The sequence below is a fragment of the Ascaphus truei genome, unplaced genomic scaffold (genome assembly GCF_040206685.1).
Source record: "Ascaphus truei isolate aAscTru1 unplaced genomic scaffold, aAscTru1.hap1 HAP1_SCAFFOLD_808, whole genome shotgun sequence".
Lineage (NCBI taxonomy): Eukaryota > Metazoa > Chordata > Amphibia > Anura > Ascaphidae > Ascaphus > Ascaphus truei.
In genome coordinates this window covers 92,849-111,125 of record NW_027457143.1, presented here as the reverse complement: position 1 = coordinate 111,125, position 18,277 = coordinate 92,849, and the positions used below count along the sequence as shown (strand labels likewise).

Genomic DNA, 18,277 nt, shown 5'->3' with positions numbered 1-18,277 from the left:
TAGAGTGCCTGCCACGGGTCACACACAGTCAGTGGCAGAGCGGTGGGGGGGGGGTATAGAGTGCCTGCCCCGGGTCACACACAGTCAGTGGCAGAGCGGGGGGGGATATAGAGTGCCTGCCCCGGGTCACACACAGTCAGTGGCAGAGCGGGGGGGGGGTATAGAGTGCCTGCCCCGGGTCACACACAGTCAGTGGCAGAGCGGGGGGGGGGGGTATAGAGTGCCTGCCCCGGGTCACACACAGTCAGTGGCAGAGCGGGGGGGAGGGGTATAGAGTGCCTGCTCCGGGTCTCACACACAGTCAGTGGCAGAGCGGGGCGGGGGGGTATAGAGTGCCTGCCACGGGTCACACACAGTCAGTGGCAGAGTGGGGTGGGGGGTATAGAGTGCCTGCCCCGGGTCTCACACACAGTCAGTGGCAGAACGGGGGGGGGGGTATAGAGTGCCTGCCCCGGGTCACACACACAGTCAGTGGCAGAACGGGGGGGGGGTATAGAGTGCCTGCCCCGGGTCACACACAGTCAGTGGCAGAGCGGGGGGGGGGTATAGAGTGCCTGCCCCGGGTCTCACACAGTCAGTGGCAGAGCGGGGTGGTGGGTATAGAGTGCCTGCCCCGGGTCTCACACACAGTCAGTGGCAGAACGGGGGGGGTGGTATAGAGTGCCTGCCCCGGATCTCACACAGTCAGTGGCAGAGCGGGGGGGGGGGGGCATAGAGTGCCTGCCCCGGGTCTCACACACAGTCAGTGGCAGAGCGGGGGGGGGTATAGAGTGCCTGCCCCGGGTCACACACAGTCAGTGGCAGAGCGGTGGGGGGGGGTATAGAGTGCCTGCCCCGGGTCACACACAGTCAGTGGCAGAGCGGGGGGGATATAGAGTGCCTGCCCCGGGTCACACACAGTCAGTGGCAGAGCGGGGGGGGTATAGAGTGCCTGCCCCGGGTCACACACAGTCAGTGGCAGAGCGGGGGGGAGGGGTATAGAGTGCCTGCTCCGGGTCTCACACACAGTCAGTGGCAGAGCGGGGCGGGGGGGTATAGAGTGCCTGCCACGGGTCACACACAGTCAGTGGCAGAGTGGGGTGGGGGGTATAGAGTGCCTGCCCCGGGTCTCACACACAGTCAGTGGCAGAACGGGGGGGTGTATAGAGTGCCTGCCCCGGGTCACACACACAGTCAGTGGCAGAACGGGGGGGGGGGGGTATAGAGTGCCTGCCCCGGGTCACACACAGTCAGTGGCAGAGCGGGGGGGGGTATAGAGTGCCTGCCCCGGGTCTCACACAGTCAGTGGCAGAGCGGGGTGGTGGGTATAGAGTGCCTGCCCCGGGTCTCACACACAGTCAGTGGCAGAACGGGGGGGGTGGTATAGAGTGCCTGCCCCGGGTCTCACACAGTCAGTGGCAGAGCGGGGGTGGGGGCATAGAGTGCCTGCCCCGGGTCTCACACACAGTCAGTGGCAGAGGGGGGGGGGTATAGAGTGCCTGCGCCGGGTCACACACAGTCAGTGGCAGAGCGGGGGGGGGTATAGAGTGCCTGCTCCGGGTCTCACACAGTCAGTGGCAGAGCAGGGGTGGTATAGAGTGCCTTCCCCGGGTCACACACAGTCAGTGGCAGAGCGGGGGGGGTATAGAGTGCCTGCCCCGGGTCACACACATTCAGTGGCAGAGCGGGGGGGGGGGGGTATAGAGTGCCTGCCCCGGGTCTCACACAGTCAGTGGCAGAGCGGGGGGGGGGCATAGAGTGCCTGCCCCGGGTCTCACACACAGTCAGTGGCAGAGGGGGGGGGGGGGTATAGAGTGCCTGCGCCGGGTCACACACAGTCAGTGGCAGAGCGGGGGGGGTATAGAGTGCCTGCTCCGGGTCTCACACAGTCAGTGGCAGAGCAGGGGTGGTATAGAGTGCCTTCCCCGGGTCACACACAGTCAGTGGCAGAGCGGGGGGGGGGTATAGAGTGCCTGCCCCGGGTCACACACATTCAGTGGCAGAGCGGGGGGGGGGTATAGAGTGCCTGCCCCGGGTCACACACAGTCAGTGGCAGAGCGGGGGGGTATAGAGTGCCTGCCCCGGGTCACACACAGTCAGTGGCAGAGCAGGGGGGGGGTATAGAGTGCCTGCCCCGGGTCACACACAGTCAGTGGCAGAGCGGGGGGGAGGGGGGTATAGAGTGCCTGCTCCGGGTCACACACAGTCTGTGGCAGAGCGGGGCGGGGTATTGAGTGCCTGCTCCGGGTCACACACAGTCAGTGGCAGAGCGGGGGGGGGGGTATAGAGTGCCTGCCCCGGGTCACACACTGTCAGTGGCAGAGCGGGGGGGGTATAGAGTGCCTGCCCCGGGTCACACACAGTCAGTGGCAGAGCAGGGGGGGGGTATAGAGTGCCTGCCCCGGGTCACACACTGTCAGTGGCAGAGCGGGGGGGGTATAGAGTGCCTGCCCCGGGTCACACACAGTCAGTGGCAGAGCGGGGGGGTATAGAGTGCCTGCCCCGGGTCACACACAGTCAGTGGCAGAGCGGGGGGGGGGGGTATAGAGTGCCTGCCCCGGGTCTCACACACAGTCAGTGGCAGAGCAGGGGGAGGGGTATAGAGTGCCTGCCCCGGGTCACACACAGTCAGTGGCAGAGCGGGGGGGGGTATAGAGTGCCTACCCCGGGTCACACACAGTCAGTGGCAGAGCGGGGGGGAGGGGTATAGAGTGCCTGCTCCGGGTCTCACACACAGTCAGTGGCAGAGCGGGGGGGGGTATAGAGTGCCTGCCCCGGGTCACACACAGTCAGTGGCAGAGCGGGGGGGAGGGGTATAGAGTGCCTGCCCCGGGTCACACACAGTCAGTGGCAGAGCGGGGGGGGTATAGAGTGGCTGCCCCGGGTCACACACAGTGAGTGGCAGAGCGGGGCGGGGGGGGGGTATAGAGTGCATGCCCCAGGTCACACACGGTCAGTGGCAGAGCGGGGGTGTATAGAGTGCCTGCCCCGGGTCACACACAGTGAGTGGCAGAGCGGGGCGGGGGGGGGGGTATAGAGTGCCTGCTCCGGGTCTCACACAGTCAGTGGCAGAGCAGGGGTGGTATAGAGTGCCTTCCCCGGGTCACACACAGTCAGTGGCAGAGCGGGGGGGGGGTATAGAGTGCCTGCCCCGGGTCACACACATTCAGTGGCAGAGCGGGGGGGGGGGGTATAGAGTGCCTGCCCCGGGTCTCACACAGTCAGTGGCAGAGCGGGGGGGGGCATAGAGTGCCTGCCCCGGGTCTCACACACAGTCAGTGGCAGAGGGGGGGGGGGGGGTATAGAGTGCCTGCGCCGGGTCACACACAGTCAGTGGCAGAGCGGGGGGGGGTATAGAGTGCCTGCTCCGGGTCTCACACAGTCAGTGGCAGAGCAGGGGTGGTATAGAGTGCCTTCCCCGGGTCACACACAGTCAGTGGCAGAGCGGGGGGGGGTATAGAGTGCCTGCCCCGGGTCACACACATTCAGTGGCAGAGCGGGGGGGGGGGGGGGTATAGAGTGCCTGCCCCGGGTCACACACAGTCAGTGGCAGAGCGGGGGGGTATAGAGTGCCTGCCCCGGGTCACACACAGTCAGTGGCAGAGCAGGGGGGGGGGTATAGAGTGCCTGCCCCGGGTCACACACAGTCAGTGGCAGAGCGGGGGGGAGGGGGGTATAGAGTGCCTGCTCCGGGTCACACACAGTCTGTGGCAGAGCGGGGCGGGGTATTGAGTGCCTGCTCCGGGTCACACACAGTCAGTGGCAGAGCGGGGGGGGGGGTATAGAGTGCCTGCCCCGGGTCACACACTGTCAGTGGCAGAGCGGGGGGGGTATAGAGTGCCTGCCCCGGGTCACACACAGTCAGTGGCAGAGCAGGGGGGGGGTATAGAGTGCCTGCCCCGGGTCACACACTGTCAGTGGCAGAGCGGGGGGGGTATAGAGTGCCTGCCCCGGGTCACACACAGTCAGTGGCAGAGCGGGGGGGTATAGAGTGCCTGCCCCGGGTCACACACAGTCAGTGGCAGAGCGGGGGGGGGGGGTATAGAGTGCCTGCCCCGGGTCTCACACACAGTCAGTGGCAGAGCAGGGGGAGGGGTATAGAGTGCCTGCCCCGGGTCACACACAGTCAGTGGCAGAGCGGGGGGGGGTATAGAGTGCCTACCCCGGGTCACACACAGTCAGTGGCAGAGCGGGGGGGAGGGGTATAGAGTGCCTGCTCCGGGTCTCACACACAGTCAGTGGCAGAGCGGGGGGGGGTATAGAGTGCCTGCCCCGGGTCACACACAGTCAGTGGCAGAGCGGGGGGGAGGGGTATAGAGTGCCTGCCCCGGGTCACACACAGTCAGTGGCAGAGCGGGGGGGGGTATAGAGTGCCTGCCCCGGGTCACACACAGTCAGTGGCAGAGCGGGGGGGAGGGGTATAGAGTGCATGCCCCAGGTCACACACGGTCAGTGGCAGAGCGGGGGTGTATAGAGTGCCTGCCCCGGGTCACACACAGTGAGTGGCAGAGCGGGGCGGGGGGGGGGGTATAGAGTGCCTGCTCCGGGTCACACACAGTCAGTGGCAGAGCAGGGGGGGGTATAGAGTGCCTGCTCCGGTTCACACACAGTCAGTGGCAGAGCGGGGGGGGGGGGGGGGTATAGAGTGCCTGCCCCGGATCACACGCAGTCAGTGGCAGAGCGGGGGGGGGGTATAGAGTGCCTGCCCCGGGTCACACGCAGTCAGTGGCAGAGCGTGGGGGGGGGGTATAGATTGCCTGCCCCGGGTCTCACACACAGTCAGTGGCAGAGCCGGTCTCTCCCCAGGTTTTGTTCCAGAAGGATTGTGGGAGCGACGCCGTGTGTCAGGACGATCTGCGCGTTCAAGTCCAATTCACGGGGTGAGAACAGCGCTCTCACTGCCTCGCGGCGCTCTCACTGCCTCGCGGCGCTCTCACTGCCTCGTGGCGCTCTCACTGCGCTCTCACTCACTGCCTCGCCGCGCTCTCACTGCCTCGCGGCGCTCTCACTGCGCTCTCACTCACTGCCTCGCGGCGCTCTCACTGCGCTCTCACTCACTGCCTCGCCGCGCTCTCACTGCGCTCTCACTCACTGCCTCGCCGCGCTCTCACTCACTGCCTCGCCGCTCTCTCACTGCCTCGCGGCGCTCTCACTGCGCTCTCACTCACTGCCTCGCGGCGCTCTCACTCACTGCCTCGCTGCGCTCTCACTCACTGCCTCGCCACGCTCTCGCTGCGCTCTCACTCACTGCCTCGCGGCGCTCTCACTGCCTCGCGGCGCTCTCACTGCGCTCTCACTCACTGCCTCGCCGCGCTCTCACTGCCTCGCGGCGCTCTCACTCACTGCCTCGCTGCGCTCTCACTCACTGCCTCGCTGCGCTCTCACTGCGCTCTCACTCACTGCCTCGCCGCGCTCTCACTGCCTCGCGGCGCTCTCACTCACTGCCTCGCTGCGCTCTCACTCACTGCCTCGCTGCGCTCTCACTCACTGCCTCGCTGCGCTCTCACTCACTGCCTCGCTGCGCTCTCACTGCCTCGCCACGCTCTCGCTGCGCTCTCACTCACTGCCTCGCCGCGCTCTCACTGCCTCGCCGCGCTCTCACTCACTGCCTCGCGGCGCTCTCACTCACTGCCTCGCTGCGCTCTCACTCAGTGCCTTGCCACGCTCTCACTCACTCACTGCCTCGCCGCGCTCTCACTCACTGCCACGCCGCGCTCTCACTCACTGCTTCGCCGCGCTCTCACTCACTGTCTCGCCGCGCTCTCACTCACTGCCTCGCGGCGCACACACACTGCCTCGCCGCGCTCTCACTCACTGCCTTGCCGCGCTCTCACTCACTGCCTCATGGCGCACACACTCACTGCCTCACGGCGCACACACTCACTGCCTCGCTGCGCACTCACTCACTGCCTCGCGGCGCTCTCACTCACTGCCTCGCCACGCTCTCACTCACTGCCTCGCAGCGCTCTCACTCACTGCCTCGCCGCGCTCTCACTCACTGCTTCGCCGCGCTCTCACTCACTGTCTCGCCGCGCTCTCACTCACTGCCTCGCCGCGCTGTCACTCACTGCCTCGCCGCGCTCTCACTCACTGCCTCGCCGCGCTCTTACTCACTGCCTCGCCGTGCTTTTACTCACTGCCTCGCCGCGCTCTCACTCACTGTCTCGCGGCACTCTCACTCACTGTCTCGCCGCACTCTCACTCACTGCCTCGCCGTGCTCACTCACTGCCTCGCCTCGCTCTCACTCACTGCCTCGCCGCGCTCTCACTCACTGCCTCGCCGCGCTCTCACTCACTGCCTCGCCGCGCTCTCACTCACTGCCTCGCCGCGCTCTCACTCACTGCCTCGCCGTGCTCTTACTCACTGCCTCGCCACGCTCTCACTCGCTGCCTCGCCGCGCTCTCACTCGCTGCCTCGCCGCGCTCTTACTCGCTGCCTCGCCGCGCTCTCACTCACTGCCTCGCCGCGCTCTCACTCACTGCCTCGCCGCGCTCTCACTCACTGCCTCGCCGCGCTCTCACTCACTGCCTCGCGGCGCTCTCACTCACTGTCTCGGGGTGCTCTCACTACTCTTACAGATTATCTGATGATCTCACTTCTGGTGCCTGTCTCACAGCGCTCTCTCCCTTTCTCTGGCAGTCTCACAAAGTATGATCTCTCTCTCTGGCAGTCTCATACAGCTGGTGGTCGGGGTGTCTCATCGCTCTCTCTCTGGCAGTCTCACACAGCTGGTGGTCGGGGTGTCTCACATCGCTCTCTGTCTCTCTCTCTCTCTCTCTGGCAGTCTCACACAGCTGGTGGTCGGGGTGTCTCACATCGCTCTCTGTCTCTCTCTCTCTCTCTCTGGCAGTCTCACACAGCTGGTGGTCGGGGTGTCTCACATCGCTCTCTGTCTCTCTCTCTCTCTCTCTGGCAGTCTCACACAGCTGGTGGTCGGGGTGTCTCATCGCTCTCTCTCTGGCAGTCTCACACAGCTGGTGGTCGGGGTGTCTCACATCGCTCTCTGTCTCTCTCTCTCTCTCTCTGGCAGTCTCACACAGCTGGTGGTCGGGGTGTCTCACATCGCTCTCTGTCTCTCTCTCTCTCTCTCTCTGGCAGTCTCACACAGCTGGTGGTCGGGGTGTCTCATCGCTCTCTGTCTCTCTCTCTCTCTCTCTCTGGCAGTCTCACACAGCTGGTGGTCGGGGTGTCTCATCGCTCTCTCTCTGGCAGTCTCACACAGCTGGTGGTCGGGGTGTCTCACATCGCTCTCTGTCTCTCTCTCTCTCTCTTTCTCTGGCAGTCTCACACAGCTGGTGGTCGGGGTGTCTCTGGAGGTGAATGTAACAGTCTCGGTGCAGAATTATGGGGAAGATTCGTACAACTCGCGCGCTCTCATCTCACACCCTGCTGGGCTGTCATATCGCAGGGTGTCTCTCATCCAGGTACTACAACGCTCTCTGTCTCCTGGTGTCTCTCTATTGGTGTGTGGCAGCGGTCACTCTCTTATTGCTGGGTGGCGGTCTCGGTTTGTGTGTGTCTCTTCTCACTTTGTCTTCTCGGTCTGTCTCGCAGAGTAACAGGCGTCTCATGACGGTCTCATGTTCAGCACCGGACAGTCGGAGCGAGAGACTGGTCATCTGCGCCATCAACAGCCCGCTGCTGAGACCCAACGCCACGGTGAGAGACAGCCAGGGAGAGAGAGACAGCCAGGGAGCGCAGGGAGAGAGAGACAGCCAGGGAGCGCAGGGAGAGAGAGACAGCCAGGGAGCGCAGGGAGAGAGACAGCCAGCCAGGGAGCGCAGGGAGAGAGAGACAGCCAGGGAGCGCAGGGAGAGAGAGACAGCCAGGGAGCGCAGGGAGAGAGAGACAGCCAGGGAGCGCAGGGAGAGAGAGACAGCCAGGGAGCGCAGGGAGAGAGAGACAGCCAGGGAGCGCAGGGAGAGAGAGACAGCCAGGGAGCGCAGGGAGAGAGAGACAGCCAGGGAGCGCAGGGAGAGAGACAGCCAGCCAGGGAGCGCAGGGAGAGAGAGACAGCCAGGGAGCGCAGGGAGAGAGACAGCCAGGGAGCGCAGGGAGAGAGAGACAGCCAGGGAGCGCAGGGAGAGAGAGACAGCCAGGGAGCGCAGGGAGAGAGAGACAGCCAGGGAGCGCAGGGAGAGAGAGACAGCCAGGGAGCGCAGGGAGAGAGAAAGAGCCAGGGAGCGCAGGGAGAGAGAGACAGCCAGGGAGCGCAGGGAGAGAGAGACAGCCAGGGAGCGAGAGACAGCCAGGGAGCGCAGGGAGAGAGACAGCCAGGGAGCGCAGGGAGAGAGAGACAGCCAGGGAGCGCAGGGAGAGAGACAGCCAGCCAGGGAGCGCAGGGAGAGAGAGACAGCCAGGGAGCGCAGGGAGAGAGAGACAGCCTGGGAGCGCAGGGAGAGAGAGACAGCCAGGGAGCGCAGGGAGAGAGAGACAGCCAGGGAGCGCAGGGAGAGAGAGACAGCCAGGGAGCGCAGGGAGAGAGAGACAGCCAGGGAGCACAGGGAGAGAGAGACAGCCAGGGAGCGCAGGGAGAGAGACAGCCAGGGAGCGCAGGGAGAGAGAGACAGCCAGGGAGCGCAGGGAGCGCAGGGAGAGAGAGACAGCCAGGGAGCGCAGGGAGAGAGAGACAGCCAGGAAGCGCAGGGAGAGAGAGACAGCCATGGAGCGCAGGGAGAGAGAAACAGCCAGGGCGCGCAGGGAGAGAGAGACAGCCAGGGAGCGCAGGGAGCGAGAGACAGCCAGGGAGCGCAGGGAGAGAGAGACAGCCAGGGAGCGCAGGGAGCGAGAGACAGCCAGGGAGCGCAGGGAGAGAGAGACAGCCAGGGAGCGCAGGGAGAGAGAGACAGCCAGGGCGCGCAGGGAGAGAGAGACAGCCAGGGAGCGCAGGGAGAGAGAGACAGCCAGGGAGCGCAGGGAGAGAGAGACAGCCAGGGAGCGAGAGACAGCCAGGGAGCAAGAGACAGCCAGGGAGCGCAGGGAGAGAGACAGCCAGCCAGGGAGCGCAGGGAGAGAGAGACAGCCAGGGAGCGCAGGGAGAGAGACAGCCAGCCAGGGAGCGCAGGGAGAGAGAGACAGCCAGCCAGGGAGCGCAGGGAGAGAGACAGCCAGCCAGGGAGCACAGGGAGAGAGAGACAGCCAGGGAGCGCAGGGAGAGAGAGACAGCCAGGGAGCGCAGGGAGAGAGAGACAGCCAGGGAGCGCAGGGAGAGAGAGACAGCCAGGGAGCGCAGGGAGAGAGACAGCCAGGGAGCGCAGGGAGAGAGAGACAGCCAGGGAGCGCAGGGAGAGAGAGACAGCCAGGGAGCGCAGGGAGAGAGAAAGAGCCAGGGAGCGCAGGGAGAGACAGCCAGCCAGGGAGCGCAGGGAGAGAGAGACAGCCAGGGAGCGCAGGGAGAGAGAGACAGCCTGGGAGCGCAGGGAGAGAGAGACAGCCAGGGAGCGCAGGGAGAGAGAGACAGCCAGGGAGCGCAGGGAGAGAGAGACAGCCTGGGAGCGCAGGGAGAGAGAGACAGCCAGGGAGCGCAGGGAGAGAGAGACAGCCAGGGAGCGCAGGGAGAGAGAGACAGCCAGGGAGCGCAGGGAGAGAGAGACAGCCAGGGAGCACAGGGAGAGAGAGACAGCCAGGGAGCGCAGGGAGCGCAGGGAGAGAGAGACAGCCAGGGAGCGCAGGGAGAGAGAGACAGCCAGGAAGCGCAGGGAGAGAGAGACAGCCATGGAGCGCAGGGAGAGAGAAACAGCCAGGGCGCGCAGGGAGAGAGAGACAGCCAGGGAGCGCAGGGAGCGAGAGACAGCCAGGGAGCGCAGGGAGAGAGAGACAGCCAGGGAGCGCAGGGAGAGAGAGACAGCCAGGGCGCGCAGGGAGCGAGAGACAGCCAGGGAGCGCAGGGAGAGAGAGACAGCCAGGGAGCGCAGGGAGCGAGAGACAGCCAGGGAGCGCAGGGAGAGAGAGACAGCCAGGGAGCGCAGGGAGAGAGAGACAGCCAGGGCGCGCAGGGAGAGAGAGACAGCCAGGGAGCGCAGGGAGAGAGAGACAGCCAGGGAGCGCAGGGAGAGAGAGACAGCCAGGGAGCGAGAGACAGCCAGGGAGCGAGAGACAGCCAGGGAGCGCAGGGAGAGAGACAGCCAGCCAGGGAGCGCAGGGAGAGACAGCCAGCCAGGGAGCGCAGGGAGAGAGACAGCCAGCCAGGGAGCGCAGGGAGAGAGAGACAGCCAGGGAGCGCAGGGAGAGAGAGACAGCCAGGGAGCGCAGGGAGAGAGAGACAGCCAGGGAGCGCAGGGAGAGAGAGACAGCCAGGGAGCGCAGGGAGAGAGAGACAGCCAGGGAGCGCAGGGAGAGAGACAGCCAGGGAGCGCAGGGAGAGAGAGACAGCCAGGGAGCGCAGGGAGAGAGAGACAGCCAGGGAGCGCAGGGAGAGAGAAAGAGCCAGGGAGCGCAGGGAGAGAGAGACAGCCAGGGAGCGCAGGGAGAGAGAGACAGCCAGGGAGCGCAGGGAGAGAGAGACAGCCAGGGAGCGCAGGGAGAGAGAGACAGCCAGGGAGCGCAGGGAGAGAGAAAGAGCCAGGGAGCGCAGGGAAAGAGACAGCCAGGGAGCGCAGGGAGAGAGAGACCGCCAGGGAACGCAGGGAAAGAGACAGCCAGGGAGCGCAGGGAGAGAGAGAGCCAGGGAGGGAGAGACAGCCAGGGAGCGAGAGACAGCCAGGGAGCGCAGGGAGAGACAGCCAGGGAGCGAAGGGAGAGAGAGTCAGTCAGGGAGCGCAGGGAGAGAGAGACAGCCAGGGAGCGCAGGGAGAGAGAGACAGCCAGGGAGCGCAGGGAGAGAGAGACAGCCAGGGAGCGCAGGGAGAGAGAGACAGCCAGCGAGCGCAGGGAGAGAGAGACAGCCAGGGAGCGCAGGGAGAGAGAGACAGCCAGGGAGCGCAGGGAGAGAGAAAGAGCCAGGGAGCGCAGGGAGAGAGAGACAGCCAGGGAGCGCAGGGAGAGAGAGACAGCCAGGGAGCACAGGGAGAGAGAGACAGCCAGGGAGCGCAGGGAGTGCAGGGAGAGAGAGACAGCCAGGGAGCGCAGGGAAAGAGACAGCCAGGGAGCGCAGGGAGAGAGACAGCCAGGGAGGGAGAGACAGCCAGGGAGCGAGATACAGCCAGCCAGGGAGCGCAGGGAAAGACAGCCAAGGAGCGAAGGGAGAGAGAGTCAGCCAGGGAGAGAGACAGACAGGGACCGCAGGGAGTGAGAGACAGCCAGGGAGGGAGAGACAGCCAGAGAGCAGGGAGCGAGAGACAGCCTGGGAGCGAGAGGCAGCCAGGGAGCACAGGGAGCAAGAGACATCCAGAGCGCAGGGAGGGAGAGACAGCCATAGTGCAGGGAGCGAGAGACAGCCAGGGAGGGAGAGACAGCCAGAGCGCAGGGAGGGAGAGACAGCCATAGTGCAGGGAGCGAGAGACAGCCAGAGCGCAAGGAGCAAGAGACAGCGCAATGACTACGTCCCCAGCGCTCTCGCTGACCGTGCCTTCCCTTTGCTGTCTCTTTCAGGCGCTCTTCGTGGTCAGTTTTCATGTCTCTCTAATGGCTGATCTGGGAGACACGCTGACAGTGAGCGGCAATGTCACAAGGTGCCCTGACCTCTAGGACTACCGCCTGGCACCTCTAGGACTGGTTACCTCTATGACTGGTTACCTCTAGGACTGGGTATCTTAGGGACTCAGCGCCCGGCACCTCTAGGACTGGGTATCTCAGGGACTCAGCGCCCGGCACCTCTAGGACTGGTTACCTCTAGGACTACCGCCTGGCACCTCTAGGACTGGGTATCTCAGGGACTCAGCGCCCGGCACCTCTAGGACTGGTTACCTCTAGGACTACCGCCTGGCACCTCTAGGACTGGGTATCTCAGGGACTCAGCGCCCGGCACCTCTAGGACTGGGTATCTCAGGGATTCAGAGCCCGGCACCTCTAGGACTGGGTTTCGATGCCTGGCACCTCTAGGACAGGGTTTCGATGCCTGGCGCCTCTAGGACTGGGTTTCGATGCCTGGCACCTCTAGGACTGGGTTTCGATGCCTGGCACCTCTAGGACAGGGTTTCGATGCCTGGCGCCTCTAGGACAGGGTTTCGGTGCCTGGCACCTCTAAGACAGGGTTTCGATGCCTGACACCTCTAGGACTGGGTTTCGATGCCTGGCACCTCTAAGACAGGGTTTCGATGCCTGGCACCTCTAGGACAGGGTTTCGATGCCTGGCGCCTCTAGGACAGGGTTTCGATGCCTGGCGCCTCTGGGACTGGGTTTCGATGCCTGGCACCTCTAAGACAGGGTTTCGATGCCTGGCACCTCTAGGACAGGGTTTCGATGCCTTGCGCCTCTAGGACAGGGTTTCGATGCCTGGCACCTCTAGGACAGGGTTTCGATGCCTGGCACCTCTAGGACAGGGTTTCGATGCCTGGCGTCTCTAGGACAGGGTTTCGATGCCTGGCGCCTCTAGGACAGGGTTTCGATGCCTGGCGCCTCTAGGACAGGGTTTCGATGCCTGGCACCTCTAGGACTGGGTTTCGATGCCTGGCGCCTCTAGGACTGGGTTTCGATGCCTGGCACCTCTAGGACTGGGTTTCGATGCCTGGCACCTCTAGGACAGGGTTTCGATGCCTGGCACCTCTAGGACAGGGTTTCGATGCCTGGCACCTCTGGGACTGGGTTTCGATGCCTGGCACCTCTAGGACAGGGTTTCGATGCCTGGCGCCTCTAGGACAGGGTTTCGATGCCTGGCACCTCTAGGACAGGGTTTCGATGCCTGGCGCCTCTGGGACTGGGTTTCGATGCCTGACACCTCTAGGACAGGGTTTTGATGCCTGGCGCCTCTGGGACTGGGTTTCGATGCCTGGCACCTCTAGGACAGGGTTTCGATGCCTGGCGCCTCTAGGACAGGGTTTCGATGCCTGGCGCCTCTAGGACTGGGTTTCGATGCCTGGCACCTCTGGGACTGGGTTTCGATGCCTGGCACCTCTGGGACTGGGTTTCGATGCCTGGCACCTCTAGGACAGGGTTTCGATGCCTGGCGCCTCTAGGACAGGGTTTCGATGCCTGGCACCTCTAGGACAGGGTTTCGATGCCTGGCGCCTCTAGGACAGGGTTTCGATGCCTGGCACCTCTAGGACAGGGTTTCGATGCCTGGCACCTCTAGGACAGGGTTTCGATGCCTGGCACCTCTAGGACAGGGTTTCGATGCCTGGCACCTCTAGGACTGGGTTTCGATGCCTGGCACCTCTAGGACAGGGTTTCGATGCCTGACACCTCTAGGACAGGGTTTCGATGCCTGGCGCCTCTAGGATAGGGTTTCGATGCCTGGCGCCTCTAGGACAGGGTTTCGATGCCTGGCACCTCTAGGACTGGGTTTCGATGCCTGGCACCTCTAGGACAGGGTTTCGATGCCTGGCGCCTCTAGGACAGGGTTTCGATGCCTGGCACCTCTAGGACAGGGTTTCGATGCCTGGCACCTCTAGGACAGGGTTTCGATGCCTGGCACCTCTAGGACAGGGTTTCGATGCCTGGCACCTCTAGGATAGGGTTTCGATGCCTGGCGCCTCTAGGACAGGGTTTCGATGCCTGGCGCCTCTAGGACAGGGTTTCAATGCCTGGCGCCTCTAGGACTGGGTTTCGATGCCTGGCACCTCTAGGATAGGGTTTCGATGCCTGGCGCCTCTAGGACAGGGTTTCGATGCCTGGCGCCTCTAGGACAGGGTTTCAATGCCTGGCGCCTCTAGGACAGGGTTTCGATGCCTGGCACCTCTAGGACAGGGTTAATATCTGAGTTTCCCCGCAGTGATAACGGAGGAATTCCCAGCGCGCTGACACTATCCAGAGCACAGATCAGAGTGCTGTACGGAGTGTATGTGACTGTCAGCAGGTAAGTGAGAGACAGAGAGAGGTGAAGGAGAGACACAATGAGTGAGAGAGAGGTGAGGGAGAGAGACACCCAGAGAGGTGAGGGAGAGGGACACACAGAGAGAGGTGAGGGAGAGAGACACACAGAGAGGTGAGGGAGAGAGACACAGAGAGAGGTGAGGGAGAGAGACACACAGAGAGAGGTGAGGGAGAGAGACACACAGAGAGGTGAGGGAGAGAGACACAGAGAGAGGTGAGGGAGAGAGACACACTGAGTGAGAGAGAGGTGAGGGAGAGGGACACACAGAGAGAGGTGAGGGAGAGAGACACAGAGAGAGGTGAAGGAGAGACACGCTGAGTGAGAGAGAGGTGAGGGAGAGAGACACTGAGTGAGAGAGAGGTGAGGGAGAGAGACACAGAGAGGTGAGGGAGAGAGACACAGAGAGAGGTGAGGGAGAGAGACACACTGAGTGAGAGAGAGGTGAGGGAGAGGGACACACAGAGAGAGGTGAGGGAGAGAGACACAGAGAGAGGTGAAGGAGAGATACGCTGAGTGAGAGAGAGGTGAGGGAGAGAGACACTGAGTGAGAGAGAGGTGAGGGAGAGAGACACAGAGAGGTGAGGGAGAGAGACAAAGAAAGAGGTGAAGGAGAGACACACTGAGTGAGAGAGAGGTGAGGGAGAGGGACACACAGAGAGAGGTGAGGGAGAGAGACGCAGAGAGAGGTGAAGGAGAGATACGCTGAGTGAGAGAGAGGTGAGGGAGAGAGACACTGAGTGAGAGAGAGGTGAGGGAGAGAGACACAGAGAGGTGAGGGAGAGAGACAAAGAAAGAGGTGAAGGAGAGACACACTGAATGAGAGAGAGGTGAGGGAGAGAGACACACAGAGAGGTGAGGGAGAGAGACACAGAGAGAGAGGTGAGGGACAGACATTGAGTGAGAGAGAGGTGAGGAACAGACATTGAGTGAGAGAGGTGAGAGAGAGTTGAGGGAGAGACACAGAGAGAGGTGAGGGAGAGACACAGAGAGAGGTGAGGGAGAGAGACACAGAGAGAGGTGAAGGAGAGACACTGAGTGAGAGAGAGGTGATGAAGAGAGACAGAGAGAGGTGAGGGAGAGAGACATACAGAGAGAGAGGTGAAGGACAGACATTGAGTGAGAGAGGTGAGGGAGAGAGACACACAGAGAGGTGAGGGAGAGACACAGAGAGAGAGGTGAGGGACAGACATTGAGTGAGAGAGAGGTGAGGAACAGACATTGAGTGAGAGAGGTGAGAGAGAGGTGAGGGAGAGACACAGAGAGAGGTGAGGGAGAGACACAGAGAGAGGTGAGGGAGAGACACAGAGAGAGGTGAGGGACAGACATTGAGTGAGAGAGGTGAGGGACAGCCATTGAGTGAGAGAGAGGTGAGGGAGAGACACAGAGAGAGGTGAGAGACAGACATTGAGTGAGAGAGAGGTGAGGGAGAGACACAGAGAGGTGAGTGAGAGAAAGGTGAGGGAGAGACACAGAGAGAGGTGAGGGACAGACATTGAGTGAGAGAGAGGTGAGGGGGAGACACAGAGAGGTGAGTGAGAGAGAGGTGAGGGAGAGACACAGAGAGAGGTGAGAGAAAGACATTGAGTGAGGGAGAGAGAGATGAGGGAGAGACATTGAGTGAGAGGTGAGAGAGAATCACTGAGTGAGAGAGAGGTGAGTGAGAGAGAGGTGAGTGAGAGTCACTGAGTGAGAGGTGAGTGAGAGAGAGAGAGGAGAGAGAGAGGTGAGGGAGAGTCACTGAGTGAGAGATGTGAGGGACTGACATTGAGTGAGAAGTGAGTGAGAGTTGAGGGACAGACATTGAGTGAGAGATGTGAGAGAGAAAGACTGAGGGTGTGTGTATATAGACGAGAGAGAATGTATGAGAGTGCTGTGTGTGTAGAAGAGCGCTCTAATCCCCGCAGAGGCTAATCGGTGGGCTCTAATCCCCGCAGAGTGAGGCTCTAATCCCCGCAGAGTGAGCGCTCTAATCCCCGCAGAGTGAGCGCTCTAATCCCCGCAGAGTGAGCGCTCTAATCCCGCAGAGTGAGCGCTCTAATCCCCGCAGAGTGAGCGCTCTATCCCGCAGACGCTCTATCCCCGCAGAGCGCTCTCTGCACACTCGCTGGTTTTTCTCTTTCAGCCTCGATGAGTCCACGAAATATGTCAATTTCTCATCTGGTGGCCAAGAGAGCGGCGTGGCCAGTATTCAAACTGTGAGCCACGTGTACCGGGTGAGCACACACACGCACGCCGTGAGCCATGTGTACCGAGTGAGCGCTCACACACACACGCCGTGAGCCATGTGTACCGAGTGAGCACTCAAACACACACACGCCGTGAGCCACGTGTACTGGGTGAGCACGCACACGCACGCCGTGAGCATGTGTACCGAGTGAGCCTAACACACACACAACGCCGTGAGCCATGTGTACCGAGTGAGCACTCAAACACACACACGCCGTGAGCCACGTGTACCGGGTGAGCACACACACGCACGCCGTGAGCCACGTGTACCGAGTGAGCGCTCACACACACACACGCCGTGAGCCACGTGTACCGGGTGAGCACGCACACGCACGCCGTGAGCCATGTGTACCGAGTGAGCACTCAAACACACACACGCCATGAGCCACGTGTACCGAGTGAGCACTCAAACACACACGCCGTGAGCCATGTGTACCGAGTGAGCACTCAAACACACACACGCCGTGAGCCACGTGTACCGAGTGAGCACTCAAACACACACACGCCGTGAGCCATGTGTACCGAGTGAGCACTCAAACACACACACGCCGTGAGCCACGTGTACCGAGTGAGCGCTCACACACACACACGCCGTGAGCCACGTGTACCGGGTGAGCACGCACACACAAACACGCCGTGAGCCACGTGTACCGAGTGAGCGCTCACACACACACACGCCGTGAGCCATGTGTACCGAGTGAGCGCTCACACACACACACGCCATGAGCCACGTGTACCGGGTGAGCACGCACACCACACACACGCCATGAGCCACGTGTACCGGGTGAGCACACGCACGCCGTGAGCCACGTGTACCGGGTGAGCACGCACACACACACACGCCATGAGCCACGTGGACCGGGTGATCACGTATATACACACGCATGTGAACACGCACACAGTGTGACGCGTCTCTCCGCAGGTCATTAATCTGGGTCAGCGCTCTCTCCCGCTCTCTCTCGTCTCTCCCTCCCTGTGAGAGTAAAAGAGACTGCAGTGTGGGAGGCCCCCCGTGTCACACCCGCACAGGTACGCCCCTCCGTGTCACACCCGCACAGGTACGCCCCCCCCGTGTCACGCCCGCACAGGTACGCCCCCCCGTGTCACGCCCGCACAGGTACGCCTCCCCCCCGTGTCACGCCCGCACAGGTACGCCCCCCGTGTCACGCCCGCACAGGTACGCCTCCCCCCCGTGTCACGCCCGCACAGGTACGCCCCCCGTGTCACGCCCGCACAGGTACGCCCCCCCGTATCACGCCCGCACAGGTACGCCCCCCCGTATCACGCCCGCACAGGTACGCCCCCCCGTGTCACGCCCGCACAGGTACGCCCCCCCCGTGTCACGCCCGCACAGGTACGCCCCCCCCGTATCACGCCCGCACAGGTACGCCCCCCCCCCCGTATCACGCCCGCACAGGTACGCCCCCCCGTGTCACGCCCGCACAGGTACGCCCCCCCCCTGTATCACGCCGCACAGGTACGCCCCCCCCCGTATCACGCCCGCACAGGTACGCCCCCCCCCCCGTGTCACGCCCGCACAGGTACGCCTCCCCCCGTGTCACGCCCGCACAGGTACGCCCCCCCGAGTCACGCCCGCACAGGTACGCCCCCCCGTATCACGCCTGCACAGGTACGCCCCCCCGTATCACGCCCACACAGGTACGCCTCCCCCCCGTGTCACACCCCACAGGTAGGCCCCCCCGTATCACGCCCGCACAGGTACGCCCCCCCCGTGTCACGCCCGCACAGGTACGCCCCCCCCGTGTCACGCCCGCACAGGTACGCCCCCCCGTGTCACGCCGCACAGGTACGCCCCCCCCGTATCACACCCGCACAGGTAGGCCCCCCCGTGTCACGCCCGCACAGGTACGCCCCCCCGTGTCACGCCCGCACAGGTACGCCCCCCGTGTCACGCCCGCACAGGTACGCCCCCCCCGTATCACGCCGCACAGGTACGCTCCCCCCCAGTATCACGCCCGCACAGGTACGCCCCCCCCGTATCACGCCCGCACAGGTACGCCCCCCCGTATCACGCCCGCACAGGTACGCCCCCCCCCGTATCACGCCCGCACAGGTACGCCCCCCCGTATCATGCCCGCACAGGTACGCCTCCCCCCGTGTCACGCCCGCACAGGTACGCCCCCCCCGTATCACGCCCGCAC

General features: G+C 63.4%; 1 protein-coding gene across 1 annotated transcript in view; it reads left to right on the top strand.

Annotated features, from left to right (window-relative positions):
* LOC142486298 (integrin alpha-M-like) overlaps positions 1 to 17,809 on the top strand; it is a gene marked incomplete at its 5' end in the record, with an annotated part of 79,605 nt that extends 61,796 nt beyond the window's left edge. Inside the window, 9 exon segments of the mRNA XM_075584924.1 lie at positions 4,786 to 4,859; positions 7,263 to 7,404; positions 7,535 to 7,639; positions 11,510 to 11,589; positions 13,788 to 13,871; positions 16,012 to 16,102; positions 17,038 to 17,077; positions 17,080 to 17,173; positions 17,806 to 17,809. Coding sequence (XP_075441039.1) covers positions 4,786 to 4,859; positions 7,263 to 7,404; positions 7,535 to 7,639; positions 11,510 to 11,589; positions 13,788 to 13,871; positions 16,012 to 16,102; positions 17,038 to 17,077; positions 17,080 to 17,173; positions 17,806 to 17,809 — 714 coding nt within the window.
* Between the last annotated feature and the right edge of the window lie 468 nt (positions 17,810 to 18,277).